Here is a 24518-nt window from a genome sequence, read left to right on the forward strand (position 1 = left end):
ACACTCCAACAGCTGAGCCAAACCAGCCATGGCTATTTAATTTTGTTTTTGTATGGTATTCCAGCTTAGTACTATTTTATCTTTTTTTTTAATTCCTCACCTGAGGATATTTTTTCTACTTATTATCAGATAGAGTAGGAGGGAGGGAGAGAGAAAGACAGAGAGAAACAGTGATGTGATAGAGCCACATTGACTGGTTGCCTCCCACACAAGTCGGAGACAAACTGCAACTGAGGTACATCCCCCTGGCTAGAATTGAACCTGTGACTCATTGGTCTGAGGGCCGGCACTCTAACAGCTGAGCCAAATGAGCCAGGACTTAGCATTACTATTTATGTTAAGTTCTTGGCTTGGGAAATTTTACTACAAAGATTTATAGAGTTGATTTCCAAACTTGTCTGAGGAAAGGCCTGTGGTTATGAATTCCCAGGGAAGATCTTTATTTTTTATCCATTGCTCAAGAGGAAACAGATATACTTCTTGTTCTGAAGGGCAAAGATCATCTTCATCCACCCTTTCACTGAGGTTGTAGCTCTCTGAGGTTACATCTTTACAAAAAGAGGATAGGTCTCAATTCCCTTTGTCTATCCCATGTAGACCTATTTTGTGACCATTAATTCCTAAGCAATGTGGTTACCAAGAGAGGCAACACCATCCCCGAAAGTGACCAGAACACATAATCACTAGTCTTCTATCTACCTACACACTTTTGGTCTCTCAGCGCTTCCCTTACATTATATTGAGCTTAGACAGTTATTTAAAAGGCAGGTTATTAAGGCAATTCTATTGTAGGAAGTTTATTAAGCATCTTTGAAGTTGGATAGATTTCAAGTTATCCAATCCAGAATGGAAGTCTTACACTGATTTTTAAATAGGTGTGACACTGTGATTATAATAAGAAATACATATTTTGGTCATCATCCAAGGTTCCTGGTACATAGCTCCTAAAACTCTTATAATTTCCTATGTAAGAGGTATAGGGGCATCTTTTGTTGTAATATTTAGGTTTGTCTCAGTTCTTAAAATAGCTTGAGTGATAAAGGTAAAACAAATGTCTTTAGTTATTCACAATAAACACCTTTCAGCCACACCTGAGTTTATGGTTATTCAGGTAAATTTTGGAAAGCTCCTAAAAATGGGGGCTTGGTTGCCAGGGTAAGAACTTTCAGCCCTATTTTCCAGACCTCTGGGTAAGAGAAAGGAGATAGAGATTAACTTAATCACTAATGGGCAATGACTTAATCATTAATGCTTGCACAATGAAGCCTCCATAAAAATCCCTGAAAGGGGCTCACAGAGCTTTCAAACATAGGGAAGTAATGAAAAGGCAGTATACCTGGAGAGGACATGGAAGCTGTGTCCCGTTCCCCATGCCTTGCCCTATGCATCTCTTCTACTACCTGGTTGTTCCTGAGTTATAGTTTTTTACAACTTTAGTAAATAAACTGTTTTCCTTAGTTCTGTGAGCCACCCTGGCAAGTTAACTGAACCACAGTGGGAGAAGGGGGTGGTTGTTGGAACCTCTGATTTATGGCTAGTACTAAAAAATGCAGGTAACAACCTGGACTCCGATTGGTGTTGGAAAGGAGAAAGGGGAATGTTCCTGTGGGACTGAGCCCTTAACCTGTGGGATCTAACACTATCCAGATAGCTAGTTTTAGAGCTGTTCAAGAGAAAAAACAGACCCAAAATGGTGTCACTTGTGCTAAAAGCCCATGACACCAAACCTAGATTTAATACCCAATCTAATTGCAGTTTAAACCTCTCCCAGAAACATAATCTTAACCAGCACCAGTAATATAATCTGTCATCTGGGTCCTCTCCAGGCCTCCACAGAAAGAGGTGGCAATCTGCATTATAAAAACCCTTCCCATCTCTTCCCTGAGAATAAAAGATTTCCAGGCCCCCAAATAATCATTTTTTTTTCTTTTTAAAACCTTACAAGCACTTTACTGGCTCACCTAATTTAAAAAAAAAAGAAAAAGAAAGGTATATTGGCTTCAGTAGTTTAATTTAGAACCTATTCTCTTTTTCTTTATCCTAATTTCATCTTTTTTTTATATCCTCACTCAAGGAAATTTTCCACTCATCCTTAGATTAAGAGGCAGGGAGAGGGAGAAAGAGAAAGAGAAACATTGATGTGAGAGGGACACATCAACTGGTTGCCTCTCACGTGACCCCAACCAGGGCCGGGGACGAACTGCAACTGAGGTAGGTGCCCTTGACCGGAATCGAACCCAGGTCTCATTGGTCTGTGCGCCGATGCCCTAACTGCTGAGCCAAACCGGCCAGGGCTATCTTAATTTCATCTTAACACTACTTCCTCTATTGTTCTTTTTTCCCTTTTCATTTATTAATAGTTCCCTTGCCCAACCCTTTTTCCTATAAAACCCTTCTATTTTGTACAACCCCTCAGGTGATTCTTCTAGTTGCAAGATGGGATACTACCCTTAATTGCTTAACAGAGCCAATCAGATCTTCAAATTTACTCAGCTGATTTTTGTTTTTTTGTTCAGATAAGAGTGGGAGGGAGAGAGGAAGAGAGAGAGAGAGAGAAACATCAACGTGAGAGAGAAACGTCGACGTGAAAGAGACACATCGAGTGGCTGCCACCCGCACAACCCAACCAGGGCTGGGGATAAACTGCAACCGAGGTACGTGCCCTCAGCGGGAACTGAACCCAGGTCTCTCTGGACTGCAGGCTGACGCTCTAACCGCTGAGCCAAACTGGCCAGGGCTGATTTTTGTTTTTTAACAGAACTGAATTAAATTGTAGGACACCAAGCTAGGTATCCATAGAGTTGGAGAATAGCTTCTTGTAGGGTAAAAATGGACAAACATGGTCATACAAGTGCCTGAAGTAGAGAAGAAACACAGGAGTGTTTTTTCTAGACAACGGGTAACATCATAATATAATCACAGGGAAAATCAGGGAAAATCTAGAAACTTTCAGAACATCTGTGTTGGTGAGAATTTTTGTTATTTAAGGTCATCTAAAGTAGATCCACATTTTCTACTTTTCGGTAGTTGGATCATAATGACCTTAGGAAGAGTATACCTTCCTGCTTCTTGACTTTGGGTCTGACCATGTGACTTGCTTTGGCTAATGTATTATCAATAGAATTAAAATAAACAAAAGGTTGATACATGCTTGGATGATTGGACTTGCCCCTTTGCATTTCTGCTATTGCTATGAGACCACGTCCTAGGTAGGCCCTGGCCCCAGAAGAGAGGCACATGGAGTAGAAACCAGACTCTGGAGTTTAAGTTCAACCTAGAATAGCTGAACTCCAAGTGACATGCAAATACATAAGAAAGAAATGTATGTTACTAAAATCCACTGCATTTTGGGTCATTTTTTATGCACATTACTGTGAAAATTGCTGACTGATAGAATTGCTTGTCAGAAGCTCATAGGCTCTTTTCCTAAAATAAAGCATTGGAAATACGTTATTCTAAAGGAAGTCTTTTGTCCTGAAATTTTTTGTTCTGCTCAAGAGACTAGGTTAATTAGTTATAACACATTAATACTTAATGATCTGCCTGGAAATCTGTCAATAACATCTAATATAAAATGGAGCACCAACCTGGTATTTATTTAAGAAGGAGAGATCTGAGGTTTCATTTAAAGGAACAGAAGATGATGTGACATGAACATATGAATTTAGTTCTGCAATATGCTGAAGAACAGCTTCAGCCCTTAAAAAGAAAAAAAGAAATGATCTTTAGTATTCTTTCATTCAATATACTCAATTTCTCAAACTTGGACACTGACATCAGAGGAATCTGAATGTTACAAAATGTCAATGGAAATTTAATAAACCATAGAAGAAGAAAAAAGCTGGGACATATGTTTATAGACAACTACACAATCTGGAGATGTAGCATACTGTTGTATCCCACAGTTAAGACACAATCTCAAAGTGTACCCTTATCGTTTCAAGCTCCAAACTCCTTAAGTCTTTTAATGATTCAGCAATAATCAAGATCTCCTTTAACAATTTTAAAGAAATTCATCCCTAGGTAGCAATGTGAATGTATTAAAAATTTGACAATTTTAAGAAATTAAATATATGTCAATACTTATTTATTGATGCTAGTATGACTTTATGGTGATGAGTTAAACAACTATCACTGAACAAGTGTTCTGGATATTGATAATATTTTAAGTAATTGCAAGAATAAAAAAATATTCTATAATAATACATCAAAATATCTTATCTTCACCTGTTTCTCCTATTAACAACATCATCTTCACAGAGAAAGAAATTGGTTCCTAGATCCCATGCTTGGCATTTTTCTACATCATGAATTGTAAGTGCCTTCAAAAAAGAAGAAAATACTTGTTAAATTCAAAATAAGACAATGATGTTCATTATCTACAATTCTATTTACATTAAATTAAAAGTATTATCCTGGCCCAGCCAGTATGGCTCAGTGGTTGAGCGGTAGACCCATACCAAAAGGTCACCAATTTGATTCCCAGTCAGGGCACAGGCCCAGGTTGTGGGCCCAATCCCCAGTGGGGGGCATGCTGGAGGTGGCCAGTCACTGTTCACTCTCATTGATGTTTCTATCTCTCTCCCCCTCTCCCTTCCTCTCTCTAAAATCAATAAAGAAAAATAAAATTAAAGTATTATCCTGTATAATTAGACTACAGAAAGTTATTACAGGCCTAAGAATTAGAAAAGATGCAAATTAGCTGTATTCACAAATGAAAAGACTATACATATCTGGAAACCCAGAAAAATTAATGAAAAAACTACTTTGAACAGTAAGAAAATTTAAATTTAGAAAAAATAGCATGCTATGTAAATCAACATACAAAAAAATTTAAAAATTCACACCAACAAACATTTCTGGATGTTCCATGCTTAAAGAAAGAAAGATAACTGACTAACTGGACAACATTTTTGTAGCTTATATTATAGGCTACAAATATTAATAAAAAAGAAGAAAAAGGTGAGGGGGGGGGGGCATGGGCCCTGGCCAGGTGGCTTAGTTAGCTGGAGAGTCATCACCAAACAGTTGCAGGCTTAATTTCTGGTCAGGGCATATACCTAGGTTGTGGGTTTGAGCTCCAGTTGTATACAAGAGGCATCTGATCAATGTTTCTTTCTTATATCGATGTCTCTCTCTCTCTCTCTAAAAATCAGTAAAAATATATCTTTGGGTGAGGATTAAAAAAAAAAAGCCCTGGCTGGTTTTGCTCAGTGGTTAGAGCATCGGCCTGAGGTTCAGAGAGACCTGGATTCGGTTCCCACTAAGGACACGTAGCTCGGTTGCAGTTTGTCCCTGGCCCTGGTTGGGTCGTGCGGGTGGCAACCCCTCGATGTGTCCCTTTCACGTCAATGTTTCTCTCTCTCTTTCCCTCCCATTCTATCTGAACAAAAAAATGGAAAAATGTCCTCAGGTGAGGATAAAAAAAAAAGAAAGAGCATGGTATATGAACACGAATTATACTGAAAAAACAAATGCATCTGGCCTTATAAAATATTTAAGTGTTCAAGTATGAAATAACTTCTCTCTCTCACCCTAGCTGGTTTGGCTCAGAGGTTAGAGCGTTGGCCCGCAGACCAGAGACACCTGGGTTCGGTTCCCACTAAAGGCACATACCTCGGATTCAGTTTGTGCCCGGCCCTGGTTGGGGTCGTGTGGGTGGCAACTACTAGATGTGTCTCTCTCATGTGGATGTTTCTCTCTCTCTCTCTCTTCCTCCCACTCTCCCTCAAGATAAATACAAAAAAATGTCCTAGGGTGAGGATAAAAAATATATATATATCTTTTCTCACTCATTAGAATGGCATAAATCTAAAAGTTTGACAATATGTTCTATTGATGAAAATGAGGTGAATCAAGCATCCTCATATATCAGTGGTAGAAATGTTAAGCTGCACAATCTCAATGGAAAGGAATTTGGCAATTTCTAGCAAAATGACATGTGCATTTATACTTTGATACAGCAATCCAACCTTTAAAAATCTATCCCAAAGACACAATGGGAATAAAACAAAAAGACATGTCTAAGAGTATTAATTGCAACACTATTTATAACAGCAAATGTTTGGAAATAATCAAAACATCCATCAGTGAAGAACTGGGTATAATAATATATGCTACATCAACAAAATGTATATCCATGCAGCTATAAAAAAAAGAATGAAGCCCGGCTGGTGTGGCTCAGTGCACTGAGCATTATTGTCCCATGGACTGAGAAGTTCTGGTTCAATTCCCGGTCAGGGCACATGCCCGGGTTGCGGGCTTGATCCCCAGTAGGGAGCATGCAGGAGGCAGCTGATCAATGTTCCTCTCTTACATCGATGTTTCTATCTCTCTCTCCCTAAAAAAATCAATAAAAACATATTTTTTTTAAAAAAGTAAAAAGATATTGATTAAAGAAAAGGAATGAAATATAATTATCACTATGAGGGTAATCACAGGATATACTGTTAAATGATAAAAGCAAGGTGGAGGAAAGTATGGCACTTTAAGAAAGATGGGTGGGAATAAATATTTGCATAGTTATACAGATCTTCATGTTTATCTGTATACATTTGTTTATATTTAAAAACAGAAGAAAAATGGAAGTGACCTAATAAGGAGTGTTATTGTCTTTCTTGTCTCTTGCTAGCTTACTCTGATGAAGCAAACTGTTGTATGGAGAGGGCAACATGGCAAGGAACTGAGAGTGACCTCTGATTAACAGGCAGAGAGAAACTGAAGTGGGAATGCGCAGTGGCACAACATTGCCACTGAATCCTGTCAATAATTACCTGAGCAACTTTGGGAAGCAGATCCTTACCCTAGATAACTGCAGATCCTGCCAGTATCTTGATTGGAGCCTTGTTAGAGACCCTCAAACAGAGGAACCAGCTAAGTTGTGTCTGATTCCTGACTCACAGAAACTGAGATAGGTGCTGTTGTTTAAGTTGTTAAGTGTTGGGGTAATTTATTTCATATCAATAAATAACTAATATAATAAAATTAAGAAACATTTTTTTAGTGTGAAAATAGTATTGTGGTTATATTTTCAAAAGGCATCCATATCTTTTATAGTTATATACTAGAATATTTAAGGATTATTATAATAAGATGTCTGAGACACAAAAATAATTTGATGGGAGGGGGAATGGGAAGGAGATACATAAAATTTAAAAATTAAAATTTGTCTATTAGCTGATAATTATAGCTGCATGATGGATACATGGGGTTTTGTTAAAACTATTCTATTTTTGTTTAACTTAAACATTTTCTATAATAAAAAGTTTTTTAAAAAGAGTAGCCCTGGCCAGTTTGGCTCAGCGGTTAGAGCGTTGGCCTGCGGTCCGGAGAGACCCGGGTTCGGTTCCCGCTCAGGGCACGTACTTCGGTTGCAGTTTGTCCCCGGCCCTGGTTGGTCATGCGGGTGGCAGCCACTCGGTGTCTCTTCACGTCGATGTTTCTCTCTCTCTCTCCTTCCTCTCTCTCCCTCCCACTCTATCTGTACAAAAAATGGAAAAATATCCTCGGGTGAGGATAAAAAAAAAAAAAAAAAAAGAGTAAAGTAGAGCATTAAAACAATTTTGCTACGAAATAAAAAAGCAATAATTAGACCAAAGTACAAACAATAGTATCACTACTGACAAGAAAAAAAGAGTTTATGACAAATAATTCTTACCAAGGACATTTACTCACTTACTTTAATTCCGGCAAGGACAAGATTCTTTGCTGAAAAAAAAAGAAAAAAAAATAGCTTAATATTAGGAATGTATAATAGATAAGCCGTCATGGAGCTTGGTCACATCTCTGACTAGATAATTTTAACTTTTTTACTACATAAGAAATACAAGTCCCTGTGAAGATACAGATTAACAAAATAAATTTTCCATAATCATATCACACTGAGATACTCTTAAAATTTTAGTGTATTCTTCTAAACATATCGTTATGAACATATGTATGTGTGTGCTACATAATGAATTAACAAACACAGAGAATGATCATTAATGGCTAAGAGATCCAAGAGAGTCATTACTGGTTCCTTGTGGAAGAATGTAACAGTATTGTGAAGTAGTCTTGCCAAAAGAATCACAACTAAACCTGATCAAGGTTTTGAATTTAATTTTCTTTACAGAAATAATACATGGGGAAGGTGTTAAATCTTTAAATTATGTTGCTCAAAAGTGTTATGTAAAATTATGAATAAAAATTACTGCTTACCAATTTCCAAACCAAGACCACCCATACCACTTAAGAAAACATGGGACTTGGCCATCTTCTGCATTGCTGTGTCTCCAAGAACATACCTCTGTCGACTACATGTAAAACACAATGAAGAACAATAAATTATTTCATCAAAATTATATACCCCTTTAAAGTTGTTTGCAAACAGTTTGGCAACTAGATCCTGTCTACTGACTTGTTTTGAATCATCTGCATAGTGTTTACATTTCCTGAATTAATTGCTAAATATATGACACTTTCAAAAATTAGATTTGGCACCAAGGTCCAATTCCTTCATGGCAATAGACAGAGTGGAGTAGGAGTTGCCTAATTAAATTGGGGGGATTATGTTCTAGAGACTTGCCAGTTCCCACCCGGCTCCTCTCATTTATTACCTCAGTGGCCACAGTAGGCATTTGATTTTGCCATTTCCACTTTGATTTAGTCTTTCACTGTCAACAGGGTCTCTGAAACAAACAACTGGTTTCCTTCTTGGAAATTAAATGACTTAAAATTAAGTAGTTTTCAAATATAATTTTAATTATAAAAGCTGATAAAGTAGATCTCTAAAGGATCTTGTTAAGTCACCCATCTTAACAGCCACAAGTTAGTATCAGGATGGGAATTTCAAAAAATATACATTGGTAATTTAAAAAATTAGATACAGTAATAAAGGCAGTAATAAGAGTTTATTTGGGGTGTGTGTGATACATTTGATACCAAACCAGTTTTTGAAGGTAAATGGACATTCCAATGTATGCTTATGAGAATCATTTGACAAATGAGTTCAGTATAAAGAACAAATAATTCCAAGACCCCTTGGATTGCAAGTATTTCTTTTGGAATTCACACACATACACACACACACCCCTAGTTTAACGTATGTTTGTTTAATATATAAATGTTTACTTAATTTCCATATTTTAGTTATTCATATTCAATAAAAAGCCTGAAAAGGCATTTCTTATTTAGTCAGAAGAAACTTCATAAACACAATCTATCTTTACTTCTTCCTTATCCCCTACAAAATATAATAAAACCTAAACTTTTCTTTTGAAATTGGTATTCACCATATATTTCAAATATAAAAACAATTCATTTATTCATTATTTATTGAACTATCTACTCTGGTCTGTATGACATAGTATACTATATAGCCTTACTACCCTTATTTGTGTACCCCTGAACAATACATTTTGAATGTCTTCTTCGGTGTCTTGCTTCTTTTGAATGAAATTACATTTATGAAATTTATTCGTATCAATGGGTACAGTTATTCATTTTCATTTCTGGTGCATTATATTGTATTGCATCTTTCTACTGTAATAATATACCACAATTTAGCTATTCTATAGTTTTGAAGAGTTGTCAATAACAAGTCCACGAGCATTCTCATGTATGTCTTCTGGTACATGTGTCATAATTTCTATAGTGCATATACTAAAGAGGAAATGCAGGATTAACTTTATTAGATAATGCCAAACCATTTTCCAAAGTAGATGTATCATTCCTGGTAGTGTATCAGAGTCCCTGTAGTTTCACATCTTTAAAGTGAAGGAAAAAGTTAATATAGCAGGCCTAAACTTTAGCCTGCTTACAGGGCTAGTCTTTGGCTGATATACGTGAACTTAGCCTTTGAAATATTTTCTATGCTACTAAATTATATTCTTCTATTTTCTTTTTTCCTAGTGAAATAGGAACTTCTTAATTTTTAGGTTTTCTTTTCTAAAATACACATGTAAAACTTTAAACGATCATAAATAGCATCCTAAATTTTGAAACAGTACTTTTATTATTTTCCAATTTTGATTATTTTTTTACTTACTGCTTAATCTAAAGTGTATTTTTAAATTTCTAGTTCAGAGAAATTTTCTAGTTACCTTTTGTGTTAACTTCTAGATTAAAAGCACTGTGAATAGACATCACAATCTATGATTTCACTCTTTAATATCTGAGGATTCCTCTGGTCAATTTTATAAATGTTCCATGTGTTCTTGAAAAGAATACATACCCTACAGTTGTTGTTTTTAGATAAAACATCCTTTTCATAACATCCTTTACATATGCTTTAGATTAGTTTTAATCATATTGATGAAATTTATACCTGCTGTGATTTTTTGTCTGCTAGATTTTTTGATTACTGAAAGCAACATTTAAAAAATTCACCACTATGATGGTAAATTTGTCTCCTTATATATCATTATTTATATAGAGCTGATATATAACTTACTGAATGTTTACCATGCACCACACATTGTTTTAGTGTTTTACTTGTATTAATTCATTTAATCCTCACAAAAATTCTATAGGTAAGTTCTATTATTATTCCCATTTTTACAGAGAGGAAAACTTAAGCAAAGAGAAATTAAGTAACTTATAGTGGTGGCAAGATTCAACCCAGGCAGTCTAGTCTTAGCATCTATGGATGCTACATTGTAAGTAGAATAAGAAAAGTCAAACCACTCTACAGTGACTTATCAGAGAGAGAAAGAAAAAAAAAAAAAATCAATTCCCTGACCTTACTCTTCCTTACCCCAATTCCCACTCCTCAAGGACAACCACTCTCCATCCTTCTAGTTATTTCTTCTGATATTTACCCCACTATTTCTCAATAACCTGTTTATATTTTTATTTCTTGATTTTTTAGTTTTAAAGTATTTACCCGCTAACTTCCTACTCAGAAAGATAAATGATCTTTCTAAAGTGCAAATCTGGTCAAATAATTCTCCCACTTTAAAACTCCAATTGTTTCTTATTTCCCTTATGATAAAGTCTAGATTCTAACATTAGTCACAAGGCCGTTCACAATCTAGTCTCTGCTTGGCTCTTTAGTTTCATCTTTTGTCACCCCTGCACCAAACTCCATGTTCCAGACGTACCAAAGGTTTTCAATTCTTCAAATGTGGCATGTTCTCGTTGTCTGGTAGATATTTTTCTGGATAATCCTCTCCCCTAGTATTTTATGTCGGAATAACTCCTACTGGTCCTCAGGTCTCATTTTTTCATTATTTGCAACCCCCTCCCCCATGATGCTTCACTTGATACCCCTAACCTTTATCAAGAAGGTATTGAATCATCTTCTATGTACATACATAACATCTTACATTCAATCTATTATAACACTGATCACAGTGCATTTTCACTATTTATTTGTGTATTTTTTCCTAGGAGGTTGTAAATTCATTATGGCTTTATTTTCTATTGTATCTCCAGTGACTAATTAGGCCTGGCATATTACAGACACACAATTTACTAAATTAATGAAAGAAATGACTTGGCACACAAAAACAACACTTGTACACTCTATTAAGCAGATAATTTGAATTATTCTTCCTATGGTCACAGTCACAAGAACTACATTAAAATATATGCTTTTCACCTCAGACTTGCTCTCATAATTTATTTTTAAGATTACTTAGGCAAATAATGAATAGCCAGGGCATAAATGTGGTTATAAATGACAAAGAATATACAGGACAATAGAATAAAATTAACATACACAAACCAAGGTTTTCCAAAGAGTCATATATTCTCAGATTCTCATTACCTAAATCACCTTTGACAATTGAAAATGACTTTTCAGTGTTTGGCCACCAAGAGGAAGGGTACTAATTAAGTTCTTATTTTGTGCTAGGCAATGTCAGATACTCTGCAGTTGACACTTAGGTCCTATGGCACTCATGTTGTTAGTAAAGTAGTAGAGATGGGATTTAAAGAGCCTAGAGTATAATTTCATTACAGCTGACTCTATTAACTGGACACACAACGTATCAGCGATTGCATCCAGTAAATAAAATTACCAAGGCTATCTACTCTACTTTTAGAGAGCCCTATTTATTAAAGATTCTCTCCTTTATGAAGATACAACATCACCGTATAGTTTTCACCTATAGTCCTAATTTTACCTCCTTGGGGCCATAGGGAACTCATCTAGTCCCTCCTTTGAAGTTTCAGCCCGCCAAACATTTGAAGATGGTATTCAGATTCCAGAGTCTTCTTTCTCCAGGCTAAACATCTCTAGATCCATAAACAATTCCAAAATGACATCATTTTGAGTCCCCCTCAATACTCTAATCACTTTCTTCTGGATGTACTTCAATTATCTTCGTCATGCATTCATAACTTTTATTAAAATATCTATTTCAAGCCAGACACTGAAACTCTGTGGGAATTATATAAGGAACAACCTCATATGGGTATTATGAGGTTTAAATTAAAAAAGATAAAATATATAAAATACTTAGCAGAATGCCTGTGACATGTTACTGGGAGCGAGAGATAAATAATTCATTATTAAGTACTATATAAAGAAGTACCAAAAACTAAGGGAATCTGAAATACAGAAGAGGAAATAGTTATCTCTATCAGTGGAGATCATAAAAACCTTCACATGAGGTTCATCCAACTTAAATTCTAAACACTGAATAGGAGTTAAAAAATTAATCAAAAAGGAAAAGCCAGAAAAACATAAAAAAGAATGGCATATAAGAGCTATGTTATATATATATATATATATATATATATATATATATATATATATATATATATATATATATATATATGACTTCCATTTCTGGCTATGGTGAATTAACAGGGACCAGGTATATCCTCTTCCTGCCGTAAATGAAAACTGGTAAATAGAAATGAAACAATAGATTTCAGACACTAGACAGTAGGCTAACTCAGGAAGTAATCTCAAAGAAGTAAAACAAATAAAGTAAGCTTTATGACTGCCTTAGCTACGGCTTGGAGAGTTTCCAGGCTTCAAGTGCAGGAAGAGAAACCCAAAGAGAGCCTGCTGGTCACCCTGACTTGAAAAGACAGGGCTGTTAATTCAAGGGTGCTAGAATTTGCAAGCAGAGATGTGAACACAGACAGTACCAGAGATCTGTAGAAGGTTCTCCTTGAGTCCTCCTACAGCTAAGTAAGATCAGCACATGCATCTCAGGAAAAAATCTCAAACTAGGGAAAGAAGCATGAGAACAATAATACCACTCAGTAATAAGGCAAAATTAGTCCCAGAGTTAAGTCTCTGCTGGCTTCACCTAACAAAGCTTAAAAGTAATCTGGAAAAAATAAAACTGTTTTCAAGTAACGTAACTGAGTCCCTGAACAAAGCTTAAGAATATTTTAAAAAATTCAAAATTATTCAGTGCCCAAAAAAGTAAAATTCACAATGTCTGGCATACGTTAAAAATTACCAGGTATGTAAAGGATCTGTCCAACAGGAAGATACAACCTTGATAAACATATATGCACCCAACATAGGAGCACCAAAATATATTAAAAATCTTCTGGAGGACTTCAAAGGAGAAATCAACAGCAACACAATCATAGCAGGGGACGTCAACACCCCGCTGACACCACTGGATGGATCCTCTAGACAAAAAATTAGCAAGAAAACAGACTCTAAATGAAGCACTAGACCACATGGACTTAATAGATATCTACAGAGAATTACACCCCAAAACTACAGAATTCACATTCTTCTTAAGTGCACATGGGACATTCTCAAAGACAGATTACATTATAGGACACACTAAATCTCTACACGTTCATGAAGATTGAAATCATATCAACTGTCTTCTCAGATCACAATGGCATGAAACTAGAAATCAACTGCAACAAAAACATGCAAAGACATTTGAACACATTGAGGCAAAATAGCATGTTATTAAACAATGAATGGATTACTAAGGAGATCAAGATCAAGGAAGAAATTAAAAACTTCCTGGAAACCAATGAAAATGAACACACAACAACACAAAATCTATGGGATGCAGCAAAAGCAGTTCTGAGAGGGAAGTTCATAGCACTACAGGCCTATCTCAAGAAACAAGAAAAATTTCGAATTGACTGTCTAATCTTACAACTTAAAGAACTAGAAATCAAACAAAAAGAAAATCCCAGAGCAAGGTGAAGGAAATAGTAAAGATCACAGCAGAAATAAATAACACAGAGACCAAAAAAAAAAACCAAAAAAACAATTCAAAAAAATCAATGAAACAAAGAGCTGGTTTTTCGAAAAGATAGACAAGATTGATGGACCCTTTGCGAGACTCACCAAGAAACAAAGAGAAAGAACCCAAATACACAAAATCAGAAATGAAAGAGGAGAAGTAACAACTGACACCACAGAAATACAAAGAATCGTTAACAAATACAATGAACAATTAAATGCAACAAACTCGACAATCTATGCAAAATGGACAAATTTCTAGAAACACACAGTCTCCCAAAACTGGACCAGGAAGAGATAGAAAACTCGAACAGACCAATAACAACTAAGGAAACTGAAGAGGTAATCAAGATTCTCCCAGCAAACAAAAGCCCAGGGAGGCACGGACGGCTTCACGGGGGAGTTTTACTGAACACCCATTCTCCTCAAACTATTTCAAAAAATTAAAGAAGAAGGAAGACTTCCAAACTCGTTTTATGAGGCCAACATAATCTAATTCTAATTACAAAACCAGAAAAAGACACTACAAAGAAAGAAAACTACAAGCCAATATCCCTGATGAACATAGACGCCAAAGTCCTGAACAAAATACTAGCAAATCGAACCCAGCTATACATCAAAACAATTATTCACCATGACCAAGTGGGATTCATCCCAGGGATGCAAGGCTGGTACAATATTCGCAAATCAATAAATGTGATATACCACATAAACAAGATGAATAAAAACCACATGATCATATCAATTGATGCTGAAAAGCATTCGACAAAATCCAGCATCCATTTCTGATAAAAACACTCAGCAATGTGGGAATAGAGGGATCATATCTCGACATAATAAAGGCCATATATGAAGACCTACAGCCAACATCATATTCAATGGGCAGAAACTAAAAGCATTTCCCTAAGAACAAGAACAAGACAGAGATGCCCACTTTCGCCACTCTTATTTAACATAGTATTGGAAGTCTTAGCCACAGCTATCAGACAGGAAGAAAAAATATAAGAAATCCAAATAGGAAAGGAGGAAGTGAAACTGTCATTATTTGCAGATGACATGATATTATACGTAGAAAACCCAAAAGACTCTATCAAAAATCTACTAGATTTAATAAATAAATTTGGCAAAGTATCAGGATACAAAATTAACATCAAGAAATCGACGGTATTCTTATACACCAATGATGAACTCACAGAAAGAGAAACTAAAAAAACAATCCCATTTACCATCACAGCAAAAAAAATTAAGATACCTAGGCATAAACTTAACCAAAAAAGTAAAGGACTAATTTGCAGAAAACTACAGGACATTTAAAAAAAAAATAGAGGAAGATATAAAAAGTGCAAGCACATACCTTGTTCATGGTTGGAAGAATTAACATCTTTAAAATGTCCACATTACCCAAAGCAATCTACAGATTCAATGCAATCCCCATCAAAATACCAACAACATATTTCATAGAACTAGAACAAATACTTCAAAAGTTCATATGGAACCAAAAAAGACCCCGAATAGCCACAGCAAACTTGAAAAAGAAGAACAAAGTAGGTGGGATCACAATACCAGATTTCAGGTTATACTACAAAGAGACTGTAATCAAAACAGCCTGGTACTGGCACAAGAACAGGCATATAGACCAGTAGAACAGAACAGAGAACCCAGAAATGGATCCAAGACATTATGCTCAATTAATATTTGACAAAGGAGGCAAGAGCATACAATGGAGTAAAGATAGCCTCTTTAATAAATGGTGTTGGGAAAATTGGACAGCTACATACAAAAAAATGAAACTAGACCATCAACTTACACCATACACGAAAATAAACTCAAAATGGATAAAAGACTTAAACGTGACCCGTGAATCTATTAAAATTCTAGAAGAAAATGTAGGCAACAAAATTTCGGACATCATATGCTGCAGAACTTTCAATGATATATCACCTAAGGCAACCGAAACAAAAGAAAAAATGAACACATGGGACTACATCAAACTAAAAAACTTCTGCACAGCGAAAGAAACAACCATCAAAATGGAAAGGCAACCCACTGTATGGGAGAACATCACTGCCAATGATACATCAAATAAGGAGTTAATTTCCCATATATATAGAGTGTTCATACAACTCAACAAAAGAAAGACAAAGAACCCAATTAAAAAATGGGCAGAAGAGCTGAATAAACACCTCTCCAAACAGGACATACAAATGGCCAAGAGACATATGAAGACATGCTCAACATCACTAATCATGAGAGAGATGTAAATTAAAACAACAATGAGGTATCACCTCACACCTGTCAGAATGGCTGCCATCAACAAATCATCAAACAACAAGTGTTGGAGAGGGTGTGGAGAAAAGGGGACTCTAGTACACTGCTGGTGGAAATGCAAACTGGTGCAGCCACTGTGGCAAACAGTATGGTGTTACCTCAAAAAATTAAAAATTGAACTTGCATTTGACCCAGTGATCCCACTTCTAGGAATATACCCTAAGAAGCCTGAAATATCAATCAGAAAGAATATATGTACCTCCATTTTTAAAACAGCACTATTTACAATAGCTAAGATCTGGAAACATCCAAGTGTTCATCAGTAGACAAATGGATAAAAAAGCTGTGGTACATATAAATAATGGAGTACTATGCAGCTGCAAGAAAGAAAGATCTCTTATCCTTTGAGACAACATGGAGGGACCTGGAAAGTATTATCCTAAGTGATACATGCCAAGCAGAAAAAGACAAAAACCACATGATCTCACTTATTTGTGTAATATAATGAACATACAGTCTGAGGAATAGGGTAGACCCAGAAACATGGAAGTAGGGTACAGACTGACAACCCTTAGAAGAGGGGAATGAGAGGGGAGGGAAGAGACAAACCACAGAACTTATATGCATGTACGCATAACCAATGGACATGGACAACAAAGCCGGGGACGGGGCGGGAGGATGGGTAGGAGGGTGTCAATGGGGTATAAAAAAAATTAATTAATTAAAAAAAAAAAAATTGCCCTGGCCGGTTTGGTTCAGCGGTTAGAGCGTCGGCCTGCGGTCCAGAGAGACCCAGGTTCGGTTCCCGCTAAGGGCGCGTACCACGGTTGCAGTTTGTCCCCGGCCCTGGTTGGTTGTGCGGGTGGCAGCCACTTGATGGATTCCTTTCACATCGATGTTTCTCTCTCTCTCTCTGTTCCTCTCTCTCCCTCCCACTCTATCTGAACAAAAAATGAAAAAATGTCTACGGGTGAGGATAAAAAAGAAAAAATTACCAGGTATGCAAAAACACAACTCAAATTCAATAGAAAATTAACAATAGAACAGATCTAGAAGTGACATAGATGATAGAATTTTTAGCCAAAAATAAAAAAACTATGTTTATGATCCATTTGCTCAATAATGCAGAGGAAAGTATTAGCAGCAAAACAACTAGAGATGAAAATTACAAAATCTAAGATGAAAAATATACTGGATAAAATTAAAAATAGATTAAACACTGCACAAATTTGAATAGATAGAAATAGAAACTTTCTAAACTAAAACAGATGGAAAAAAAAAGCAGAGCATACATGAGACTTCGCTTAGTCAAATATACGTGAAATTGGAATCCCTGAAAGAGACTGGAAAGACGGGGAGAGAACAATATATTTGAAGAACTAATGGTTAAATTTTCCCAAAAATACAATAAATTTACAGACAACAATGCAGAGAAAGAACAAAAATATATGAAAAATATATGAGATATATCATAATTGTTTAAAATTAGGAATGAAGAGAAAATATTAAAAGTAATTAGAGACACAACATTTTTAAAGTACTGAAAGAAAAAACTGTAGACCTAAAATTCTATATTCAACTTCAAAAAAGAATATAATAACTTTAGACATACAAAAGCTGAAAGAATTCACTGCTGGCAGACTTTCAATATAAGAAACGTTAAAGTAAATCCTCAGGCAAAAGGAAAATGATAGGAGATGGAAAACTTTTTTTTTTATCATCCTCACCCAAGGACATTTTTCCATTTTTTGTTCAGGTAGAGTGGGAGGGAGAGAGAGGAAAAGAGAGAGAGAAACATCGATGTGAAAGGGACACATCGAGTGGTCGCCACCCGCACAACCAACCAGGGCCAGGGACAAACTGTAACCGAGGTACGTGCCCTTAGCGGGAACTGAACCCGGGTCTCTCCGGACCGCAGGCCGATGCTCTAACCGCTGAGCCAAACCGGCCAGGGCTGAGATGGAAATCTTAATTTACACAAAGAAACAGAGAATACCAGAAATGAAAAAAACACAGATAAATACAGACTTTTTTCCTTATTTTAACATATTATTTTAAAGATAAGTTATTATTTAAGCCCCAAATAACAATATACTGTGAGTTTGTAACATATGTAGAAGTAACACAACATAACTCACATCCTGGCAAAGGAGAAATATAAGTATACAGTTATGTGCCACATAATGACATTTTGGTCAACAAACTAAAAGCTGGTTCTTTGAGACAACAATAAATTTGATAAACCTCTAGCCAGAATTACCAGAAAAAAAAGAGTAGACAGAAAATTACCAATATCAGAAATAAGTGAGAAAACATCATTTCATATCCTACTGGTATTAAACAGCATATTCAAGATATATTACAAACAACTAAATTCAAACAATAAGATAAATAAAAATATTCCTTGAAATATACAAATTATCAGAGCTCACTCAAGAAGAAATATATTATTTGAATTTCACTATATCTATTCGATGTTAAATGTGTAGTTAAAAACTTTCCAACAAAAAATTGCCAAAAATGAATAGCTTCATTGTGAATTGTACCAAAAATGTAAAGAAATATTACCAAGTCTTCACAAACTTTCTAGAAATTTGAAGTAGAAATACTTCTCAGCTCATTCTATGAGGGCAGCATTACCCCAATGCCAAAACCAGACAAAACTAATAAAAAAATACTCCATACCACTATGCCTCACATAGACTGAAAAATTCTTAACAGAATATATAAACACATCATGACCAAATGAGTTTTATCCTAGAACCAAAATGCAAAGGTGGTATAAAACTGTAAAAGCCATCATTGTAGTTCACTACATTAAAGACTAAACAACCATATGATCATCTCAATAAATGCAGAAAACGTGTTCAACAAACCTGATATCCATTTTGATTAAAAAACAACAAAACTTTTAAGCAAACTAATAACAGAAGGGTACCTCCTCAACCTAATAAAGGATATCTATGAAAAGCCTACAGATAACATCATACTCCACCAAGGAAGAATGAATGTTTTCCATCAAAGATCAGGAAGAAAGTGAGGTTGTCCACCTTTACCACTTCCATTCGCTATTGTACTGGAGGTTCTAGCCACTGTAGTAAAGCAAGACTAAGAAACTAAAGGCATCTAGATTAGAAAAGAGAAAGTAAAACTTCTTTTCAAACAACATGACTGTGTAGAAAACCTATGGAATTTACAAAAAATTATACTAGAACTAAGAAGTGAGTTTAGCAAGGTTGCATGATAAAAAGTCATTCAATAAGCAAAAATCAATTGTGCTCCAATTTAAGAGTAATAAGTAATTGGAAACTGAAATTTAAAAAGTATCATTTACAATAGTATGAAAATACAAATTTCTTAGGGATAAAGCAGATAACAGTTGCGCAAGATCTAGGAGAGAATTAAGAAACTGACAGACATACCATGTTAATAGATCTTAAAATTCAAGTTAAAAGTTAAAAGGTCATTTTTTCCCTAAAGAATTGGTAAGCTGATTCTAAAATGTGTATGAAATTTCAAAGGACTGAGAAGAGTCAAACCACTTTGTTTTTAATTTTATTTTTTAATCCTCACCTGTGGATATCTTTCTGTTTATCTTCAGACAGAGTGGGAGGGGAAGAGAGGAAGAGAAAGGGAGAGAGAAACATCGACATGAGAGGGACACATCGACTCGTTGCTTCCGGCATGACCCTAACCAGGGCTGGGGATGAACCACAACCAGGTACGTGCCTTTGGCCACAAATGAACCCACTACTCATCGGTCTGTAGGCCGATGTTCTACCACTGAGCCAAACTGGCCAGGGCAAGTCAAACCAACTTTATAAAAGAACAAAGTTGAAGGAATTACACTCCCAAATTCCAAGATTTATGATAAAGCTACAGTGTGGTATTAGCATAAAGAGAGACATATAGATCACTAAAATTCCAGAAATAAAGCCACAGATAATTAGTCTTCTGAATTCTGTCAAACATGCCCAGGGAATTCAGTGGGGATAGATAATCTTCAATAAATGTTGCTGAAACATTGGAGAGCTAGATGAGAAAAAAATAAACCTTGGCTCTCACCTCATACCACATACAAAAATTAACTTGAAATGGATCATAGACCCAAATTTTAGAGTTAATAAATAAAACTTTAAGAAGATACTCAGAGCCCTGGCCGGTTTGGCTCAGCGGTTAGAGCGTCCGCCTGTGGTCTGGAGAGACCCGGGTTCGGTTCCCGCTAAGGGCATGTACCTCGGTTGCAGTTTGTCCCCGGCCCTGGTTGGTCGTGCGGATGGCAGCCACTCGATGTGTCCCTTTCACATCGATGTTTCCCTCTCCCTCTCTTTCTCTCTCTCCCTCCCACTCTGTCTGTACAAAAAATGGAAAAATGTCCTCGGATGAGGATTAAAAAAAAAAAAAAGAAGATACTCAGAGAAAAATTTAGTGTCCTTAACTTTTACAAATGTTTAAAAAAATAAAATAGCATGAATAATATATAAGACATAGTTTATCAGAATCAAGGAATTTGCTCTGCAAAAGGCATTGTTATGAAAATAAAAACACAAACTAGAAGAATGTATTTGTTACCATATATAACAAAGAACATATATAGCATGCATAAAGAACTCAAAAAGACAACCTAACAAAAAGAGAAGCAAAAGATTTATACAGCCCTGGCCGGTATGGTTCAGTGGTTAGAGCGTTGGCTTGCAGACCAGAGTCGCAGGTTTGATTCCGGTGAAGGGCACGTACCTCGGTTGTGGTTCAGTCCTGGCCCTGGTCAGGGTTGTACAGGAGGCAACTAGTTGATGTGTCTCTCTCACATCGATGTTTCTCTCTCTCTCCCTCTCTCCCAGATCCTCTCTATCTGAAGATAAATATAAAAATGTCCTTGACTTCTGGTCAAGATAGCGGCGTAGGTAAATGGTATCGCGTTCTCCCACAACCACATCAAAGTTACAACTAAGCTACTGAACAACCATCATTCAAAACTGCCTGAAATCAAGCTGAATGGAAGTCCTACAACTACGGAATTAAAGAAGCAGCCACATAGAGACTGGTAGGAGGGGCGAAGGCTGAGGGGCTGGTCCCACACCCACATGTGGTGGATAAGAATTAGGAGGATACCTCGGCTGGGAAGGTCCTCTCTGAGGACTGTCCCACACCAGGCGCCCCGCTCAGGGTTCCAGTGGTAGGAAGAGAAGTCCCCATAACTTCTGGCTGGAAAAACCAGTGGGAACCTGAGGCTCTCAGAGGCTGGCTGGAGCCCCAGGCAGCTCCTCTTAAAGGGCCCGCGCATGGACTTATCGGACTCTCTCCCTCTAAGCTTGGTGGGGAGGCAGTTTGAAGGGCACCAGAGACACACAGGGAAGAACTGAGCTGTTTGGCATTGTAGAGAGGGCTGGAGAAAGGGCTTTCTCTAGGACAGACGTGCTGTCAGAGGCCTTTGTTCCTTTGGTGAGACCTTCCCTGGGGCAGCAGACAGCTGCCATATCTGGGACTCCAGCAACCTGGCTCATATTGGTAGCCCACCCTGGTGATTCCGAGGCCTCGCCCCACCCAACTTTCAGGCCCACCCAAGCTGTTGTCAGTTGCTTAACCACAGAATTGGCCTGTCTTGGATCCTGCTCCAGGTTTTCCTAAATTCTTTCAAACAAGCAGCATCTGGTCTCAGCTAGCCCCATACCTCTCATTAAGTAATACACAGAAACAAACACAGAGAGGAAGCCAAACTGAGGAGACAAAGAAACAGGTCCCAAATGAAGAACAAAACAAAACCCCAAGAAAAGAACTAAGCGAAATGGAGATAAGCAACCTAACAGATGATGAGTTCAAAATACTGCTTATAAGGATGCTCAATGAACTTAGTAAGAACCTCAGCAAACTTAGTGAGGGCCTCAAGAGCATAAAAAAGGACCAGTCAGAAACGAAGGAGGCACTAACTGAAATAAAGAATAATTTACAGCCCTCGCCAGTTTGGCTCAGCAGTTAGAGCATCGGCCTGCGGTCCAGAGAGACCCGGGTTCGGTTCCCGCTAAGGGCGCGTACCTCTGTTGCAGTTTGTCCCCGGCCCTGGTTGGTTGTGCGGGTGGCAGCCATTCGATGTGTCCCTTTCATGTAGGTGTTTCTCTCTCTCTCTCCCTCCCACTCTATCTCCCACGTGAGGAAAAGTGTCCTCAGGTGAGAATAATAAAAAAAAAAGAATACTTTACACAGATTCAATAGTAGAGTAGGTAAAGCCAAGAAGCAAACCATCGATTTGTAATTTAAGAAAGTAAAAAATAGCCAATCAGAACAGCAAAAAGAAAAAAGAATCCAAAAAAATGAGGACAGTGTAAAGAGCCTCTGGAACAACTTCAAGCGTGCCAACATTCACATCTTGGGGGTGCCAGAAGGAGGAAAGAGAACAAGAAATCGAAAACCTATTTGAAACAATAATGGCAGAAAACTTCCCTAACTTGATGAAGAAACAGACATGCAAGTCCAGGAAGCACAGACAGTCCCAAACAAGATGAACCCCAAGAGGCCCACACCAAGACACATCATAATCAAAATGCAAAAGATTAAAGACATTAAAGACATAGAATCTTTAAAGCAGCAAGAGAAAAACTGTTAGTTACCTACAAGGGAGCTCCCATAAGACTGTCAAAAGAAACTTTGCAGGCCAGAAGGGAGTGGCAAGAAATATTTAGCCTTGGCCAGTTTGGCTCAGTGGTTAGAGCGTCGGCCTGCGGTCCTGAGAGACCTGGATTCGGTTCCCGCTAAGGGCATGTACCTTGGTTGCAGTTTGTCCCCGGCCCTGGTTGGGTCATGTGGGTGGCAGCCACTCGATGTGTCCCTTTCACGTTGATGTTTCTCTCTCTCTCTCTCTCTCTCCCCTCTACCTTCCTCTCTCTCTCTCCCACTCTATCTGAACAAAAAAATGGAAAAATGTCTTCGGGTGAGGATAAAAGATAAATATTTAAAGTGATGAAAAGCAAGGAAGCAAGGACCTACAACCAAGATTACTCTATCCTGTAAAGCTATCATTTAGAATTGATGGACATATAAAGAGCTTCCCAGACTAGAAAAAGCTGAAGGAGTCCATCACTGACAAACCAGTATTACATGAAATGCTGAAGGGTCTTCGTGAAGAAGATAAAAAATATAAATAATAAAATGGCAATAAATACATATCTATCAACAATTGAATCTACAAACAAAAGGAATAAGCAGAACACAGACTCACAGATACAGAAACTTTTTTGTTGCTTGCCAGATGGGAGAGAGATTGGGGGGAAGGGCAAAAGGTAAAGGGATTAAGAAGTACAAATTGGTTGTTACAATATGCTCAATTAATATTTGACAAAGGGCCCTGGCTGGTTTGGCTCAGCGGTTAGAGCACCGGCCTGCGGTCTGTAGAGACCCGGGTTCGGTTCCCGCTAAGGGCATGTACCTTGGTTGCAGTTTGTCCCCGGCCCTGGTTGGGTCGTGCGGGTGGCAGCCACTCGATGTGTCCCTTTCACGTCGATGTTTCTCTCTCTCTCTCTTCCTCTCTCTCCCTCCCACTCTATCTGTGCAAAAAAAAATGGAAAAATGTCCTCGGGTGAGGATAAAAAAAAAAAAAAAAAAAAAAATTTGACAAAGGTGGCAAAAGCATACAGTGGAGTCAAGACAGCCTCTTCAATAAATGGTGTTGGGAAAATTGGACAGCTACATGCAAAAAAAATGAAGCTAGACCACCAACTTATACCATACACAAGAATAAACTCGAAATGGATAAAACACTTAAATGTGACTTGTGAATCCATAAAAATCCTAGAAGAAAATGTAGGCAACACAATTTTAGACATCATATGCAGCAGAATTTTCGCTGATACAATGCATAAGGCAAGAGAAACAAAGGAAAAAATGAACACATGGGATATATTAAACTAAAAATTCTGCACAGCAAAAGAAACAAGCATCAAATTGGAAAGGGAACCCAGTATATGAGAAAGCATAATTGCCAATGATATATCAGATAAGGAGTTAATTTCCAAAATATATAGAGTACTCATACAACTCAACAAAAGGAAGACAAAGAACCCAATTAAAAAATGGGCAGAGGAACTAAATAGACACC

General features: G+C 37.0%; 1 protein-coding gene across 1 annotated transcript in view; it reads right to left on the reverse strand.

The window, feature by feature from the left end:
• Positions 1-24518, reverse strand: part of UBA6 (ubiquitin like modifier activating enzyme 6) — a 91963-nt gene that overhangs the window by 57483 nt on the left and 9962 nt on the right. Inside the window, exons 3-6 of the mRNA XM_036266471.1 lie at positions 8200-8294; positions 7679-7707; positions 4228-4322; positions 3588-3699 (exon numbers count right to left, since the gene is read on the reverse strand). Of these exons, the coding sequence (XP_036122364.1) occupies positions 3588-3699; positions 4228-4322; positions 7679-7707; positions 8200-8294 (331 nt within the window). The remainder of the gene's footprint in view (positions 1-3587; positions 3700-4227; positions 4323-7678; positions 7708-8199; positions 8295-24518) is intronic.

The sequence above is a fragment of the Molossus molossus genome, unplaced genomic scaffold, assembly GCF_014108415.1.
Source record: "Molossus molossus isolate mMolMol1 unplaced genomic scaffold, mMolMol1.p scaffold_m16_p_1, whole genome shotgun sequence".
NCBI classification, from domain to species: Eukaryota; Metazoa; Chordata; class Mammalia; order Chiroptera; family Molossidae; genus Molossus; species Molossus molossus.